The 17384-nt window shown below is 42.5% G+C and overlaps 1 protein-coding gene across 4 annotated transcripts in view; it reads right to left on the bottom strand.

Annotated features, from left to right (window-relative positions):
* The window catches only part of INVS (inversin), a 136630-nt gene that overhangs the window by 26673 nt on the left and 92573 nt on the right, over positions 1-17384 (bottom strand). For all 4 annotated transcript variants that reach the window (XM_022600295.3, XM_089913449.1, XM_089913450.1 and 1 more), the window contains exons 12-13: positions 15732-15944; positions 4117-4403 (exon numbers count right to left, since the gene is read on the bottom strand). In XM_022600295.3, the coding sequence (XP_022456003.1) occupies positions 4117-4403; positions 15732-15944 (500 nt within the window). The remainder of the gene's footprint in view (positions 1-4116; positions 4404-15731; positions 15945-17384) is intronic.

Below are 17384 nucleotides of genomic sequence, written 5' to 3'. Positions count from 1 at the left end.
CCTCTGTACTCTGGCCTCTTGGGCAGGTCAGCAAGGGCAACGGCTGCCCGTGAAACTGGAGCTGCCTCTCCTTACACCTGAATCAGGTTCACGGGCCTCCCTTCCTCCAACTCTCCCCAAAGTCTGGATGCTGGGCTTCTCTGAGCCTGTTTGCATATCTGAATCTGGCTTTTCCCAGAGGTCCCTTATTCAGGACACCACTTCCTGCCCTCAAATGAATGAGGAGCTCTCCTGCCTCTCAACTGTTCTAGAACACTAATTTTCAAAACTTTTTGACAATAACCCATACCAAGAAATAAATCTTAAATTGTGGCCCAGTATACTCACCTGCATGTATACAAACACACACACATGCACACACACACCCCTATGTACAAAGACATATAACTGCAACAGAACTTATTACCTTTATAATGTGCAATGAACTTTGATAGGTTCTATTGAAGTCTGTTTCATGAAAATTATCCTAGTCCAATCCACTGAATTCATTTCATGAGCCCTACATGGCTTGAAAATCATTATAAAACCATGCACTAGTTCACCTTTAAACCAATAGTGAGGGGAGGAAGTCTAACTATCAGTAGTGTCAGTAAATTAAGGACAAAAGGATTGGTTATGAAAAAACCCAATCTTCATGGGCTTCTCAGGATGTGAGCTAACTACATGAATGTGACCAGGTCCACAGCAGATGTGACAAGCTTTGCAGCATAACTGTCTCAAGGTATTTTATAGTAAGGTGAATACAAGCCACAATTACCCTGTGTAGTTGTAAGTAGTCTGAAATAACTGTGCTCCCCCTTCTCTCTGCTCTGTAGAGCACTGGATTGGGGGAAAACCATTGTCTATTTGAAGTTGCAGGAATTAAGTATAATTCTTGGGGTACAGAGTAAACCCAAAACCAATCAAACTTTCAACAGGTGCTTTCTAAGTGAGGAGTCAGGTCAAGAAATATTTACCTATGTAACCAATACTGTGCTCACTGCTGTAAGAAAATGCTGATGGTATGGTCCTTAGTCTTATTTATAATTCAGTATGGCTGGCACATAGTATGGGCTCAAAAACATATCTGTTGAATAAATGCATGCATAAGTTGATTTGGTGAACTAAGTAGAAGCAAAGCTTTGACATAAAAATGGGACTCTGTTACAGAGAATGTGTTTACCCAATGAATACTTTTTGTGTCATGTTTAACAATCTCCAAACATCAAGCACTTAGCTAGTGTACATTCAACAAATGTTTATTATATCTCTTATGTGCCAGACACCTGCTGGGATAAAGAAGTAAGAGACATATTGCTCCTTCTGAGAGATTGTTTACAGGTCAAAGATTCTTCCTACCCTAGGATCCACATTTGATCACCTTTCAAATGTGATTTTGCAGTATGTCTACGTCTCCACTCTCTGGAGCTGGGCTGGCCTTGCGAATTACTCTGATCAACAGAATCTGGTATAAGTGATGTGACAGTTCTGGAGCCCAGGCCTCAAGAGGACCTGTAGCTTCCACCTTCTCTCCTTCAGAGCACTGCCCTGAGAAAAACATGCAAGGAAGATGGTCTAATTTGCTGGACGATGAAAGGTCATACAGAAGAGAACTGAGACACCTTGGCCAACAGCCAGCACCAATTACCAGACATGTGAAGGAAGCCATTTGGACTTTCTAGTCTGGTCAAACTTCTAGCAGCCACAGGAGTACGCCCAGCTGATCCAGTAGAGGAGCTGCCTAACCAACCCATAGAACTGTGAAAAATAATAAACCATTGTTTTAAGCCACTTAGTTTGGGGGGCGGCATAACACAGAAACTGATACCTAAAAAAGAGACATGCTGGCCTAACAAAAAACCAGAGCATTGACTTTGGAACTGGCTGGTGAGCAGAAGCTAGAAAGGCAGTGAAGAAACTATTAGTGAAGTCTGGAGGAGCAGAGAAGAAGTTGCTATTGGAGTCTGGAGAAAAGTGAACTGTGTAATTCAGTGGCAGGATAATTGGCAAAATTGTCATCTGCAGTAACTTGGAAGATAGAAAATACACCTAATGGACTTGCAGATATGGCTTGGGAGCTTTCTAGGTGGAATGTTGAAGAAAATAGCAACTGGCCTTTTTTAGCTGCATATGATTAAGGTATGGGGAGAAAGAAACAAAGAACTACTCAGCTTGCAGGCAGAATTTAGAGTAAATATAAAGAGCACAGAGTGTGCTGGGTTAGAAAACTGTTTTAAATTTTCTTTTTTTTTCTTGCCAACAAAAGAGTCTCATATAGTAAGATATGACCTAGAGATAAAGATCAAATCAAGAGTATGGCTGTGCAACCCTTTATTAAGACCTCAAAAATATTAAAGGTGGTACATTGTAGGCCTCTCAGCTAGACAAAAGAACTTCTAAGAATCTCAAGGGCACTGTTCCACAGCAGCCTGAGCCACCCAAAGTAGAGAGAGGCCTATTTGAAAGATAATTAATGGATGTGGTTTTGGAACATGGAGTGAACCCAGTCAGATTCATAGGAGACCCATGAAGTGTTTGAGATAATTGTATCACTGAGAGTGCCACCGGCTTGAACTACTGAGGCGGTCCCAAATGAAAAGGAGCCTCTGGGGCCCCAGTTTCCTATATGCAGGAAACAGGCTAAGAAGTCTACTCAGCTGCAAACATGGGCTATGTCTCAAGGAAAAGGAAGACTTCTCAGAGAGTAGAGCCAAGAACCCAGGTGGCAGAGCCCAGAGCCAAGGAGAACAATGGAATAGAAAACACACACAGGAGTAAAACCAGACCTTAATGAAGGCACATTTCATACCTCAGAGTAGGGGCTCTGCTAATGTATAACCAGCTGGCTTTCAGAATTGCTATGGACTAGTGACTGCTATGTACCTCCTATTTCTCTCCTTTTGGAACAGGAATGTCTCCTGTGGTTTATTCTGTGCCTGTCTCACCACTGCTTTCTGGATGTGTGTGTGGTTGATGTGCGTTTTGTCCGTTGGTCTCTGAATCAGAAAGATTCACACCTGGGGAACCTCAACAACATCTGGACACGACACTGGTCTCAAGATCCCAGACTTAAAACTTGATGTGATAATTGGCATGAGATTTTGGGGTCCTAAGATGAGGGTGAGAATATTTTGCATGTGGGAGAAATGTGAATGATCTGTGACCAGAAGGAACTGTGATAGATTGTTTAATAGCCCCAAATGACTCCCATCCTAGTACGCATAAAGATGGAATCTATTTCTCCATATTATTTAGTCTGGGATGGTCATATAACTTGGCTTTGATCAACAGAATGTAGCGTGCACATTCTAGAGCCTATTCCTCAAGAGGTCCTATAGCTTTTTCCTGTGCTTTCTTAGAATAATGTCCTGAGACCACTGTGTAAGAAAGCCAGTTTAGCCTATGGGAGGATGAAAGGCCAGGTAAAACAGAGTCGAGGAATCCCAGCTGATAGCCAGCGTCAACTGCCAGACATTCAAGTCAGTCCATCTTAGACCATCCAGTTCACTGACCTTGAACTGAATGTAGCCACGTGAGTGAGAGCAGGAGAAGCCTGCAGAGGAACGGCCCAACCAACCCACAAAATCATAAGAAATAATAAACTGTTATTGTAAGCCGCTTGGTTTTAGTGTAGTTTGTTACACAGCAGTAGATAACTGAAGCAACCCTGATTTTACAGATCTTATAGTCTAGTGGAAAAAACAGACAAGTAAGCCAGTAATAACAGTGAAAGGTGTTGATCCTTATAATAGGGAAGTACAGGAAAGCTATGGGAGCATATAGCAGAAAAACAAAGCCTTGTTTAGTGGGAAGGCATGGCTGTACAGAGGAAGGAGCATTCACTCTGAGAGCTGAAAAATAAAAGGTACTTTTCGTCCATACAGATAAAAGGATTGTTATATGCAAAGGTCCCAAGCTAAGAAAGAACTTGAGGAAATACAACAGGGCTGTCACATCATGAGGGTCTGGTTAATGAAGGGAAGAAAAGAGAAACAGAGGAAATAAAGAGCAAATAAATAATAAAATGGCCGACTTAAGTGCTGACATAATTACTTTAAATGTAAATGGTCTAAATACATGAATCAAAAGAGCCCACAGTCCATAGGTTAGCACTGAATAACAAGGCAATACACCTACCATTTGGTTTTCTGGGATCTGTTCTCTGCAAGTCTGAGGAGAGATGCTGCTCCTTCTGGGGAGCTCTGATTGGAGACCCTCTGCCTGGAGACCGTCTGCAGGCTTTCCGCTCAGGGCCCTGGGCCTTGTCGCTGCAGGGAGGCTGTTTGCTGGGCGCCCAGCTCTGCCTGCGGGGCTCAGCCTGGGTGCTGGGCAGACAGGGAGGAGCTTGGGGTCTGCAGGAATCTGGGCTCAGCCTTCCCTTCTGCTGTTCTGCCTCTCTTCGCCTATTTTCTTCTTCTCGCTTCCTGGGAGCAAAGCCAAAGGGGAAGAGGAAAAAATTAAGAGCGTTCATTACTTGTTCAAGTGTTCCTGAGTGAGATTTGAACTTTAAAAGGAGCTACCACAACACAGGGGGGATTTGGAAATTCAGAATTTTCACAATTTCACAATTTCCTGTCTTTTATCCAGGTCTTATAGCTCAAAGGATGATGGAGGCAGAAAGAATCTTATAGATCAACCTGTGCCCAGTTGAGACACACATGATATGGAACTTTTTGGTGAGACATAAGAGGATCCCAGGTGTGTGTGCCCCAAGTGTGTGTGATCCCTGGAACTACACCCCTTTTCTCCTATTCCAGAAAGCACATCAGAATGCAACTGAGAATGATAGTCAGAGGGATAACCCTTAATCTTCTCTATTTGTTAAAAAGACCACTGGTAAACCTTAACGATTACATGAAAAAATTACAAAGCACCTCACAACTGATTATAACACACCTGTGAGGTGTGTTATAATCTCGTAACACTGCCATCAAGAGCTCTTAGCTTATGGGTCAAACCCACTCAACTTGCAGATGAGGTCCAGAATCACCTGTTACAATAACAGGTGATTTTCAAGAAGTCATACACAAGTAGCTGCTGGCTAAGCTGGAACCTTTGGCTAGCAACAGAATAGACAGGGGAGGCCAAGACTAGAAATGAGTGGCCGGGTGAGGCAGATGGGCCGAGGTAGCGCAGGTCCAGAAAGGGGTCAGGTGCTTAAGGACGAAGTGGCTGAGTTAAGGACAGGATTTGTTTGACTGATGTCATTAATTTGTAGGGATATCCAAGGGAAAAAAAAGAGGACGAAAACGAACATCTTCTGCGCCTCTCCTGTGCCGGGCACTGATGATACAGTGATGAGGACCACAGAGTTCGGCCCTTCCTTGAAGAACCTTCTACCCAGAGTGGAACAGCTAGGACAACAGAGGCTTAACATATGATGGAAGAAATGTTATAGTAACGTGCTTGCACAGAGGAAGTAGTGATTAATTTTGTGGAGGAACCTGGAAGAAGGTCCCAACTGTTGATTCTCAAAGATGTGTAGGACTTTGCCAGGCAGATAGGTGGGAATGAGGATGTTAGTCTGAGGGAGAAGTCTGGGCAAAGGAGCGAGTATGGAAAAACTGGGTCTGTTTTGCTTCTTTTGACCTTTAAACAACACTTGCTATAAACGGCAGGCACCCAATACACATTTGCTGCTCAGGAAGAGAATTTGGTTGCCATTTACAGGTGCAGTTTAAAGTAGAATAATAAGAGGTATAGTGAAGAGAACAATGTACTGGGGAGTCTAAGAATTCTTCCGGTCCTGCCTCTGCCAGCAACCACAAAAAGACCTTGAGTAAGTCACTTTCCTGCCGAAGACTCAGTTTCCCCAGGTCTAACACTTACATGATGGTTAATAATCCTGAATTGATTTAAGGGTCTGTTTGGAATGTCTTTATAAATAATCGGGGCTGTGTTATGTAATGGGATGGAGAGATTTCTTTTATCGGAGTAGCTGGTATCAGGGTCCCTCTTAGTGGGGGACCTTGTTTAGACAAATACCTCAGTAAGCTTGGGGACAGGATTGAGGGCTGGTAGAAGGTGAGACCCTCAGGGCCTAGGTGGTGACTGGCTTTGAGGCTCCAGAAAAGAGGCCTGCTCTGTCAGGACACAAAGAATTTGTTTGTATCTCCTGACAGGGAGGGGAGAGATGAAAGAACAGGAGAGAAGGGAGGGGGAAGAAAGAGAAGGCGAAAGATTGGGTACTGCGTGGAGCAAGGGCAGGGTAGAGAATCGTCCAGGGTGAGGGGACAGAAAAGGACTTTAGATCTGTGATCCACACACTTTAATGAATGGAATCTCCTGAGATCTTACTAAAACCTAGATTCTGATTTACTGGGGCTGGGGTGGGGCTCAAGAGTCTGCATTTCTACCAAGCACCCAGGTCCTACAGGTGCTACTGGTCCTGAGTAGCAAAGCTTAAGAGAATAGGGAAGTCTCGTGTGGCCTGTTAACTATGCCATTAGAGGATATGCAGTGTGAGTCTCCTCAATGACACCAGCTTTTCGGAAGGCCTCCCATGCTCACACATGCTTTTTTATAGGCAACCTGACAAGTTGTAGGGCTACGGTCCCAGGAATGGAACCAAGAGCTGAGGCAGAGACCCCAAGCCCCCAAGAAGTCACAGAATTCAGATTTCCACAGACTGTGCAATCTGAAGCAAAGCTTATTTATATCTCAAGGGAGAGGAAAGTCCCAGATGACAGATATCTGAGTCACACTTTAATATAAAGCCTTGTCAACTTAACTCCCCCCCTACCTTTTTTTAAAAACAAATTATTTATTTATTTTGGCTGTGCCGGGTCTTAGTTGTGGCACACGGGATCTTCATTGCAGCATGCGGGCTTCTTAGTTGTGGCAATGTGGACTTCTCAGTTGCAGCATGCAGGCTCTGAGTTGCGGCGTGCATGCGGGATCTAGTTCCCCAACCAGGGATCGAACCCTGGCCCCCTGCATTGGGAGTACAGAGTCTTAACCACTGGACCACCAGGGAAGTCCCTTAACTCCCCTTCTGAAGGTCTTTCATCCTGTGTGGTGAAGCCCCTGATCTGGGGTCCAAGCTTGCCTCTCTGATAGGTTCCCACTGAGTGCAATCCCAGAGAAAGTGGTCAGATGGCTCGTGCTGACTCCTGTACAGCTCGAATGTTCTCATTTGACTCTGGCCTTGTTACAGGCTTTGCCAAATGCTGACACTTGTGTGCACTGCGTTGCAGTCGACAGGCGAGCTGGACAGCCTGTCATCATCAGTGCCTGGGATTCATACGGATGCTAGCAAGTGCCATTTCAGCGTGATCTGTCTGTGGGAAGGCTGCTTTTCAGAAGAAGGTGGAAGCATCTGGGTGGCTGAGGTGCTGCTAATTGATCTAATAGCCGTGCTCCTGGCAGGCAGAGGGAGAGCTGCTCTTTTTACTGACACTGATGAACAGAAGTGCTTTAAGAGAATATATTGGTCCTTCAGACAGACAGGCGTGTGGGGTCGCCTGGCTTGGCATTTGCATGGATATCATTGCCATCAAAAGAGGCTTTGAGGTGATAGCCTAGACTTTGTTATTTGAGCAGTCATTTCTCCTTCTTTTTAGGACACTAAACCCCTTTCCTTTTCAGTTCCAAGAAGCCACTGTGCAATCAGCCCCTGGGCAAACCTTGTCACTGAAGACCTTTCTGGGCCTCCCACAAAGGCAGTCACAGGACAAACAGGGGATCTAGCCCTTTAGAGTGATCAAGATGGCCAGCAGGTAAGGGAGCTCTGCCTTCTGAAGACTTTTCTGGAGGGGGGAGGTTTGCAAGGGGTTATTTTTTTCATTCTGATGGAACTCAGTAAGCAGATTCGGGAGAAAGAATGTAATCATGAGAATATATAACTACACACTCAGCTGATGAACAGAAGTAAATTAATGTTTTTAAAAAATGGATGCATTTTGCATTAAAAAAATCTTCCAGGTGGCACACAGCCCACAAATGTGCAGATCTCCAGAGCTGTGGTTCTTGAATGTAAAAGCAGTGATCACTGAGGAAAAGGGATTAGAACTGGGAATTATGCATAAGCTGCATCTTATTTTATCTGTACTGCTGCCTTGAAACAAAAAGTAACCACACACACACACACGCACACACACACACACACACACACACACACACAGAGGATACAGCTCCTCAGAATAGACTATGATCCCGTGTGTGTTTGTGTGTTTCCCTGGGGGAAAAGGTCCAGAACCACTGCTCATAATCTAAGAACTTGAAGGAATCTCACTTTAATGAAGGCAATGCACTTATTTGGTAGATAAGGAAACTGAGGCAGAGAGCTTAGTGACTTATCCGAGGTTACGTGCTAACAGCTTTCTATACACAGGGCTGAGCTGGAATTCAGCAGCTTTACTTCTTCCTGTAAAATTCATCTCACAAATCATTTTTAAAAATTTTACTCAGTCTTCTTCCATCATTTAAAAAAGTGAATTGGGTCATATGAAAAAAGTGGTAAGACTACATTAAAGTAAACATTAACAGCATTTCAAGCTAGCTTCTAGCATAGCTTTTAGTCCTGAACCCTTAGACTCAATAACTGTCCTAAAATTTAAGTGTTTTTTCTACAACTAATTTATTACGGAATGTCAAAGATCTTTAATCTTCATGGTAGGCCATGCTATACACTTGACCTATTTTTGTAAAGTTTAGGAAACAAATACAAGAAAAAGAACCAATGTGATTCTACTTTACATGAAAATTTAAAGAGAAAAAAATCCTGTCCATGACACAGCAAGCAATATTTTAGCAGGAAATTTATTAAGATAGCAGAATCTTAATGTATAAACTAGTCCCACATTTTCCTCCCCCCTTTTTTTTTCTATTATCTTAAGGGAAATCAGCCAGACAACAGCTTTTGATGGGCTACCAATTAGTCTGGTTTGTACTGTCTCTTCTAGAGCAATTTTTGCAGCTCCCCAGAGGCTCACAGTATAAAAATGTAAGAAAGCCAACTGGAGATCAGATCTTTGACAACCTCTGCTTTGGGTCCTATGGACCACAGGGTAAAGAGGGTCTCCAAAGGATGGGCTGGAGGAACGGGGCTGTTTCACCCAGGGAAGAAAAGACCCAAGGCATACATTGCTGGTGCAAATCTCTGAAGGGCTGTTGTGGGTCAGAGATATACCCTGAAGCCCTCCCAAGCCAGATCTAAGACCCAAGAATGGAGACTTCTGCAAATGAGAAGCCTAGATAACCACTGCAAAAAAAAAAAAAAGGCCAGTAAGAAACCAAGTGATCAAAAGTTTGCTTGATGTGCAGAGAACCAGATCAAGGGCAGTAACTTCAAAGACTTGAATGTTCCATGGCTTCAGCATCTCAGCACTGAATGCGTCCGTTTGTGCAATACGGCACAGACCTGCCTCTGGGCCTGGAAAGTTCAAGTCCTGGAAGCTGATGGATTTTTTCCCTACCCCACTATGTGGCTTCCACAGAGAGTTTTAGTTGTCAATTTTTAACAAGAAGAAATTAATTCTGTCAGACACTGCAGAAATAAAGCAGGCTCATTCTCATTCATGAGTATTCAAGTTGCCATTGCCATGAATACAGGAGTAAGAGAGGTTTGCGAGATGTGATTAAAATGGTTTCCACAGAAGAGGGAGGTTAAGTTAGTGTGTCCTGCTGTTGTACCGAGTTATCCCAGCTTTGCCCTAGTGCCATTCTTGTTCATCGTCCTGGTGTAGGCTTGGGGCCAACTAATTTTCTTAACTTTCTCAAGGATTTAGGAGGATACTGGTATGCTCTGCTATGTTAGCTTGGAGAATAACAAGAAGATTTTTCCTGAACTATGTTGCAGAACTGATTCTGGTGGCTTGGTACCACTCTCTTAACAATCACTGGAAATGACACGGCACAACTGAAAAAGCGTTGAGTTAGGACAAAAGCTGACTTGGGGGCCTGGAGACTTTTGCCACCAACAATTACATGTTGCATATAAGTCAGGAAAAAGAAGCAAGGTTGTTCCATGCTGGCCTATCAGATGGTGCTGGCATCTGGAGAGAGCCTCTAGCATAAGCATGGCTGGAGGGCTGATTCCCCTGAACCAAGCAATGGTAGGAGCCCTGGCTTTGGGTAAGACTGAGATTCATGTGCCAACTCTCACTTACTAGCTGTGTGATTTCAGGCAAGTTAATCTCTCTGTGTCATTTTCCCCTGCATGAAATGGGTTTAAGGATAGTTGCCCTGTCTACTTCATTGGGTTTTGTACAAATTTAATGTACAAGAATTCTGTAAGCTATAAAGCACTATATTAACATAAGTAATCATTATTACTTTTATTAACAGGTAAAGCTGTTAAGCTGCAAATGCATCTGGTTAGAAGTGAAGAAACCTGGGTGTGGCATGAGTGCCTCGCCATCTAGGAGTTACAGGGCTGGGCCTATTGATATTTTCAGAAAATGCTCATTGTTGAAACCACACAAATCCTTTTTCTGTAGAAGCTATTTTAACCACATCTCTCAAGCCTCTCTTAGGTCTTGTATTCATGGCAAATAGCAACTTGAATGCTCATGGAATGGGAAAGAGCCTGCTTATTACTACAATGTCTGATAGAACTAATTTCTTGGCAAAACTGGGCAAATACAACTCTCTGGGGAAGCCACATAGTGGGGTCTGATGTTCAAGTATATGCAGTGATAAACCTTATTGCTCTTAGGTTTCTTTCTAAAATCATAAACCTGTCAAATGGTAATTTGCTCATGATAAGTATGGAGGGAGCTGGAAAACCAAATGCACAAATACAAGTGCCAGTGTGTGTTATGAGGATAAATGGTACATAAATATGTTTGCTGCCTGAGTAAGGCAGACAAGTTACAGTGATTGGTCCACTTACAGAGATTGAAGGAGACCTCAGAGAGGCCCTGGTCCAACCCTTCCATTTGACAGAGGGGGAAACTAAGGCCCAGAATGATGAACGACTTAGGTAAGGTCTTAGACCCACTGTAGGAGCAGTTACTGGACACATATTATTAAATGCTTGCTATATATCAAGGGCTCTAAGGCACCAGAAGTATGGAGGTACATAATATAATCCCTGCTCTCCAGGAACTGACAATCTAATAGGGAATCACACCCATACCTCCTGCAGGTAGTGAGTTCGAGATGTGATGCGTGCTGACATAGAGATATCTACCTAGAGCTAAGGGATGATATGGGAGACTAATTAAACTAGAAGAGAAAAAAAGGCTACATAGAAGTAATGTCAAAATGAGAAAGGAGGGATGTGAGAATAGGTTATTTCAGGCAGATGGGAGGGCACAGCTCTCACAGAATCTTTGACTCTGAAGAGATCTGAGAGACCAGCTCTTCATATACTTTTAAAAATTCCCTATATATTATAATGGAGAGATGACAATTCAGTTTCTGCTGGAACATTTCCAGTGAGAGAAAACATTACCTCACCAGGCAGAAAAGGTTTAGCTCTAACCTTTTCAGGTGGTATTGCATTGTATGTAGGGGTCTGTCAGATTCTATCTCTTCATTGTCGCTGAATAACAGGCTTAGTAATACTTGGTCTTTGACTTCCTCTCGAGGGAATGAGAAAATGTCACACATTTTGGGACCTTTGACTTACAGAATGTTAGAGCTGGGAGGAACCTCAGATATCATTTAGTGCGATTTAAAAAAAACTTCTTTCTATGATTCACGAACCCTCTTAGAGAATGTAATAAAAATCCAAAGATCCTCTCCCCCCGCCCCCCACCAAATGCACATATGCTCATGACACACAAAATACTGCCTACAGTTTCAGGGCACTCATGGAGCCCCAAAGCTTGTCCTGGACTAGGAAATCTTTTCATTTTACTGATGAGAAACTGAGGCTCAGAGAAGTGGAATGGTATGGAGTAGAATCATGGAAGTGATTCCCCATGGATCAGACCACTGGATGAGCAGAAGATTCAGACCTATGGGTCAACCCTGAAGAAAGCCATTGACAAACTGAACATGTCTGGGGAGCTGGCTGCAAGGGGATCTATTACAAAGTGAGAAGGAGAGCTGGGGTACGAGTGTGAGTATCATGAGCACCTTCTTTAATTATCTGGCAGTTGGTTTATAGAAAAGGATATAGACTTTTCTCTTTTGCTTCTAAGGGTAGCTCAGGATCAAAAGGTAGAAAAGAACTTCTGCCAGACAGAACTGCCCACTAATGAAATGTGCTGCCTGAGAGGCACAGAACTTGTCACTTGACTTTCTGAGGACACAGCGCAACTTCCCATGCAAGGGACTTTGGCATTACAAGAGTTTGAAGTGGGTGACCCAAACTGGACTTGATTATGTAACTCTAAGAGTCATACTCAGTCTCATGCACTAGTCAGAAGGAAGCTCAGGTCTCCCGAGAGCGTGGTGGTAAGTGAGGAAGTGGTAAAAGTTCAGGATGGCTGAGGCCTCGAGTGTGAGGGGTGGGAGGGTGGAACTAATGGAGAGAAATGAGACTCGGAGATATAAGCGGAAGTCAAATGTTGAAGGGTCTGATGTAGTATCACGGATGTATTCAAGAATGATGGCCTCTATAGAGCAGTGGGACAGAAGAACTGAAGCAAAGGACATTTCAGAAAGAGGAATTAGCAGAATCAGTGGCAGCAGCACTGGTAGGGAAATCAGGAGGCCAGGGGAGACAGGTTGTGATGAGTTGTAGGTTTCACACAGTGAGCCTGAAGTGACAGTGACAACAGGACATGCAAATGGAAATGTCCAATGATCTGACATACTGGCAAGTAACAAGTGGAAATGCCTGGTAGGCAACGGATGATTTGGGATTAGAGTTCCAGGAGCTCAAGATGTGAGAGAGATGAAGGGGTTATCTACAGAGATGAAGTAATTTAAGTTTTCAGAGTAGATATATTTTCAATGAAAAAAGTACAGCATGAATAGAAGTCTGAGGAGTTAGCCTGCAGTGCTGACCTCAGTGTGGAAATGGTAATGATTAAGAAGATGTGAGAAGGGAGAGTTCAGGGACGTAGAGGAGATCTGAGACTAGACAGCGAAATAAAAACCTGGGAAAAAGGGAGCTTCAAGGAATAAGAGTGATCAACATAAACACAGTCTTATTTTCATGTGCATTCAACTCTGTGCTTTGGCAGGGAAACTACAGTAATGTGCATTTTGGCAACCTCATAGGAGGTGCAGTATGAGTTGTAAAGTGCTTTTAAATGGATTATAGGTATTTCCTAAATAGTATTTTCTAAAAAAAAAAAGACTTAGAAAATATGACTAAAACTTCTCTCTCTCCCAATTTCTCTACCAGTAAAATAGTAATCCCTTTAAGTTTAATCAGTTTCTTCGACATCCTTACTTTAAGGAAGGTGATTTCTGCCATCGTAACGTGAGAAATAGGGAAAGGTACGTTGAGGCAACATGATGTGCCTGGGCCAATGAGGCAGCAGCAGCAAAGACTGAATTTAACATTCTGATTTCTGTTTCTTAAAACCAAATCTAAAACTAAAACACTGACTCAGATTTTCATAAATAACTTTTGAGAAATAAAATTAATACAACTTAAATCAGTTACTTCTCCATTTAAATATTTCTCTTGGAGATCTATGCTACAATGTCTGTAGGAGGTGATGGTTAGGAAGTGTAAGAAACTTGTTCACTCCCAATAATGAGGACCAATAAAGGAAAGACTGTGACCGAGAAAAAGTACAGGAGATTTTCAGTTTTGGTAATTTCAATGATTATCACAGTAAGCACAGCTACCATTTAAAAGTGTTTTTAAAAATCAATTTCAGAAACTAAGAATTAAGAACGAAGAGGGCCTATCTTTCACAACACTGAAACGAATCAGGATAACAACTAAAAGGGTAGAAGGCGGGGGTTAGACTACAAAGATGTCTCCTAAATCTCCTTGTCGGTTCAAACCCTCTGGGCTTGGAGTTACAAAAGGCCATGCTAGGGAAAAAATACTACAAACCAGTACTCTTTTTAAGCATGGCATTATTTGAAACCCCTTCCTCCGTACAGCTCTCCTGATAAATGTATTTTCAGTTCCCAGCATACACTGACTTGGAACTCTTGGCCCCAGGCATACAGCCTCTGGGCAGCATCACTGGAAAAGGAGAGGAAGAGGAGGCTTAGGTCGCTAACAACGAAGACAGGGGCTTCCACTGAGCTGGAGGGTGCCTAAAATCAGCTAGTCTAATTTGTCATGTTTTATAGATAGAGAAACTGAGGCCCAGAGAGAAATGCTGTGTTCAGTTCATCTTAAGTAAATATCAGATGCTGGATTTGAACCCAGGTCTCCTTTTCACTCAACCACAATCCTTCTATTCCACTGGAAAGGGAGTTTGGGAGGGGGGAGAACTCTGGGGCCCCTCTCTCCAGTAACAAAGTGGAATGTGTCTGGATCAATACACTCCTTTTTGGGAACATAGAAAGTCAGCCATGGTGGCTTTGTAGAGCCCCACCTCATATTCAGGTAGATATGACTTCAAATTCGGAAAGTGGATCCTCACACATTAAACTTGAGTTTATAGACACATCGGTAGTCGGAAATACAATATTCCTTCCCTTGCAGAGAATGTCTACTTGCAACTCAGGATAATTTGTCACATGCACTACCCACTTACAGTTGTCACTCACATGCAGAGAACTTTTATGAGAAGGCTGCAAAAGAGGCACGTAGAGGCTTTAGGTTAATGCTGGATTCTTTGGTAAAAGTGAAAAGAGCCTTGTTATGAGAAGAGTGCAAAATAATACTTCCCAAGATATCAACTATTTCAGTAGCTTCAGAGTCGCAGAAAATGATGTGTTCCCGTCAATCTTGTCTTGAAGATTGACAAGATGGTTAGCATTCCAGCTCATAGTGGTATTCAACTTCTTACTAACGTAGTTTATCTTGCCTTTTATCATTATTTTTAACTGTTACTTATTACACTTATGCTTCCTCCTTGTGGGCAAGATATGGTAGGATTCAAGAATTGGAAGGACTCAAGATTTGGAAACACTCAAGATACAGCCAGGAAGTCATCCCTCAAGAATCTGCCTGTCATCCGTATCTTTCTCATCAGAGGTTTCGGTATTACACCTGCTAACGCAATACTCTCTTGCTATTTAAAATACCCAAAACAAGTATCAAAGAAAAGGCAAACCAAGGCCTAATCTAGAATCAATTACTTATGGCAAAATAATCACAATGTATAATAGGCAAAAATGACTATTTTGCATATTATATATCATTATCCAAAAAAGTGTGAGGTCCTCGAAGCAAGTACTATTTTCTCCTTAGGCTCAAGCCAAGAGTTTTGTATGTGTAGTAAGAATTCAATCAATATTTCTTGAATAAATTACATTACCTAGTACAGATTTGTTAAGGAATAGGTGGGGGAAAGCAAGTTATTTATGCAGGTTGGTTGCTTCAATCAAATCAAAACTAGACTTAGTCTAGCGAAAGTAGGCTAGATATTGGCATAAGTTTCTTGTGGAAAGGTAGGAAAGGTGAGAGGACAGTTATCCCTTCGTAGCTTACTGCAGGGGGCACCCCCATCCCCCAACTCCTTGCCATGGGTGGGTGATTTGTTCCAGAGTTAGAAGGTCAAGGACTAACCTAGAGGAACAGCCACCAAGTAGAGATTAGGCCGCTATCCCTCCTGTTAGCCTCCTCTGAAGGGCTGGTGAGCAGAAGTGGGAAGGTGACATGGGTACAAGGATCACAGTGACTTCAGATTCCCTCCTGATTCTCCCTCCTGGCCACTCCCACCATGGTGCCCCATTCCACGTTGACTCTGAGAACAGTCTCTAGATCTCATACTTACTTGGCAGCAGCATCTTTTCTCAACTGTTCATGCTTCATGAGGAGATTTTTCCGGTCTCGGAAAGCTTTTCTGACCTTGTACCCTTTGTAGACAGCCTGGATTTTGAAGGCAGCGATGTCCTGTATGGCTGCGATGGACAGGGCGCCGTGCTCCAACATGAACTGGATCACTTCATGGCGCTCACCAAGCAAAGCGTAATCAAGGGGAGTGTACCTGAAGCAGGGAGATTTTTTTTTCAAGTGTCAGAATGTAGTTCAGGGCACCGTTAGACTGGCAACATTACGCAGCAGAAGGAAAACTCATTCTAAGATGTGGAAAAGTTCCTCAGGCAAAGCTATCTTCTGTACTCCAGGACTGTTCCTTTCTTCTCTGAAGCACACAAAACAAGGGTGAAGCTGGGGTCAGGTGCTTTGTGCTGCTGACCACGTCTATTCCTCAGTTTTGCTAACTTGCTCACAAATCAGAACACATGATCACTTTTCTTCTTCCCCATGTTCCAAGTAATTCCTTGCTCCTATCTGAAGAAAGCACTGCAAATAATATTCTGTGAGATTCATAAGTTTGAGCCCATGATCACTGATAGTTAATGCTTATGAAATGAAAACTATACCTCCAAATGGAGAGATTTAGTCTATGATAAAGATGGCCCTTTAAATCACCACAGTAAGGATGGGTTATTAAATAGAGTTGGGACAACTGGGCAACCATCTGGAAAAAAAAAGATTCTTACATCACATTTCACTCCAAAATGGATGAAGCAAAGATCTAAATATTAAAAAAAAAAAGAAACCATGAAAGTACTAGAAGAAATCATGGAAGATTTTTAAAAATATTGGAGTGAAAAGTTTTTTCCAAAAAAAGATACAAAAATTCAGAAACCTTAAGATTGATAAATCCAACTACATAAAAATAACAAATATTTATAAGGCAAAAATACCAAACAAAGATAAAAGTTCTTCAAACAGGAAATACTAGTGGCTCCTAACATATAAAAATATATTCAACCTTACTCATTTAAGAGAAATACAAATTAAGACTAATATGAGTGAGCCCTTTAATCTAATGATCAGCTTAGCAAAGATCAGAAAGTTTAATAACACACTCTGCTGGCGAGGGTGGAGGGAGACAGGCTTTCCGTATGCTACCTTAATCTTTGGGGAGACACTTTGGCACGATATACAGGAATTATTCATGATCTGCCCTTGACATAGCCATTTCACTTACATGCGTTCATCCTATAGATATGCTCTCCTGTGTGAAATGCTGTATGTACGAGGATATTCATAGAAGCACAGAAACAACCTCAATTCCATCAACAGAGGACTGGTTAAATAAAGTACAGGCCATCCATGTAATAAAGTCATCTGCATAACGCGGCCATTATTGTGGTATATGCATATATAACGAACAATTTCCAGGATGACTTGTTCAATGAAGGAAAAGAGAAAAAAGTAAGAGACAGAGCAGTATTATGGTGTGCTCCACTGATATAAAAAGAACACATCCCTGTGTGCTCATCTATGTAAAATATATCTCTAGAAGTTTCCCAAGAAACTGGTGACAGTGATGCCTCTGGGAAGGAAGCTAGTTGCCTCAGAGATAGGGTTAAGTGGGACACTTAGTTTTACTAAATGCCCTTAAATTTTGTACAAT

This window comes from Delphinapterus leucas, chromosome 6 (assembly GCF_059928025.1).
Source record: "Delphinapterus leucas isolate spDelLeu-1000000601 "Yukka" chromosome 6, BTC_Dleu_Yukka2, whole genome shotgun sequence".
Lineage (NCBI taxonomy): Eukaryota > Metazoa > Chordata > Mammalia > Artiodactyla > Monodontidae > Delphinapterus > Delphinapterus leucas.
Note: the sequence above shows the minus strand (reverse complement) of the source record. Positions and strands in the feature narration are given on the sequence as shown.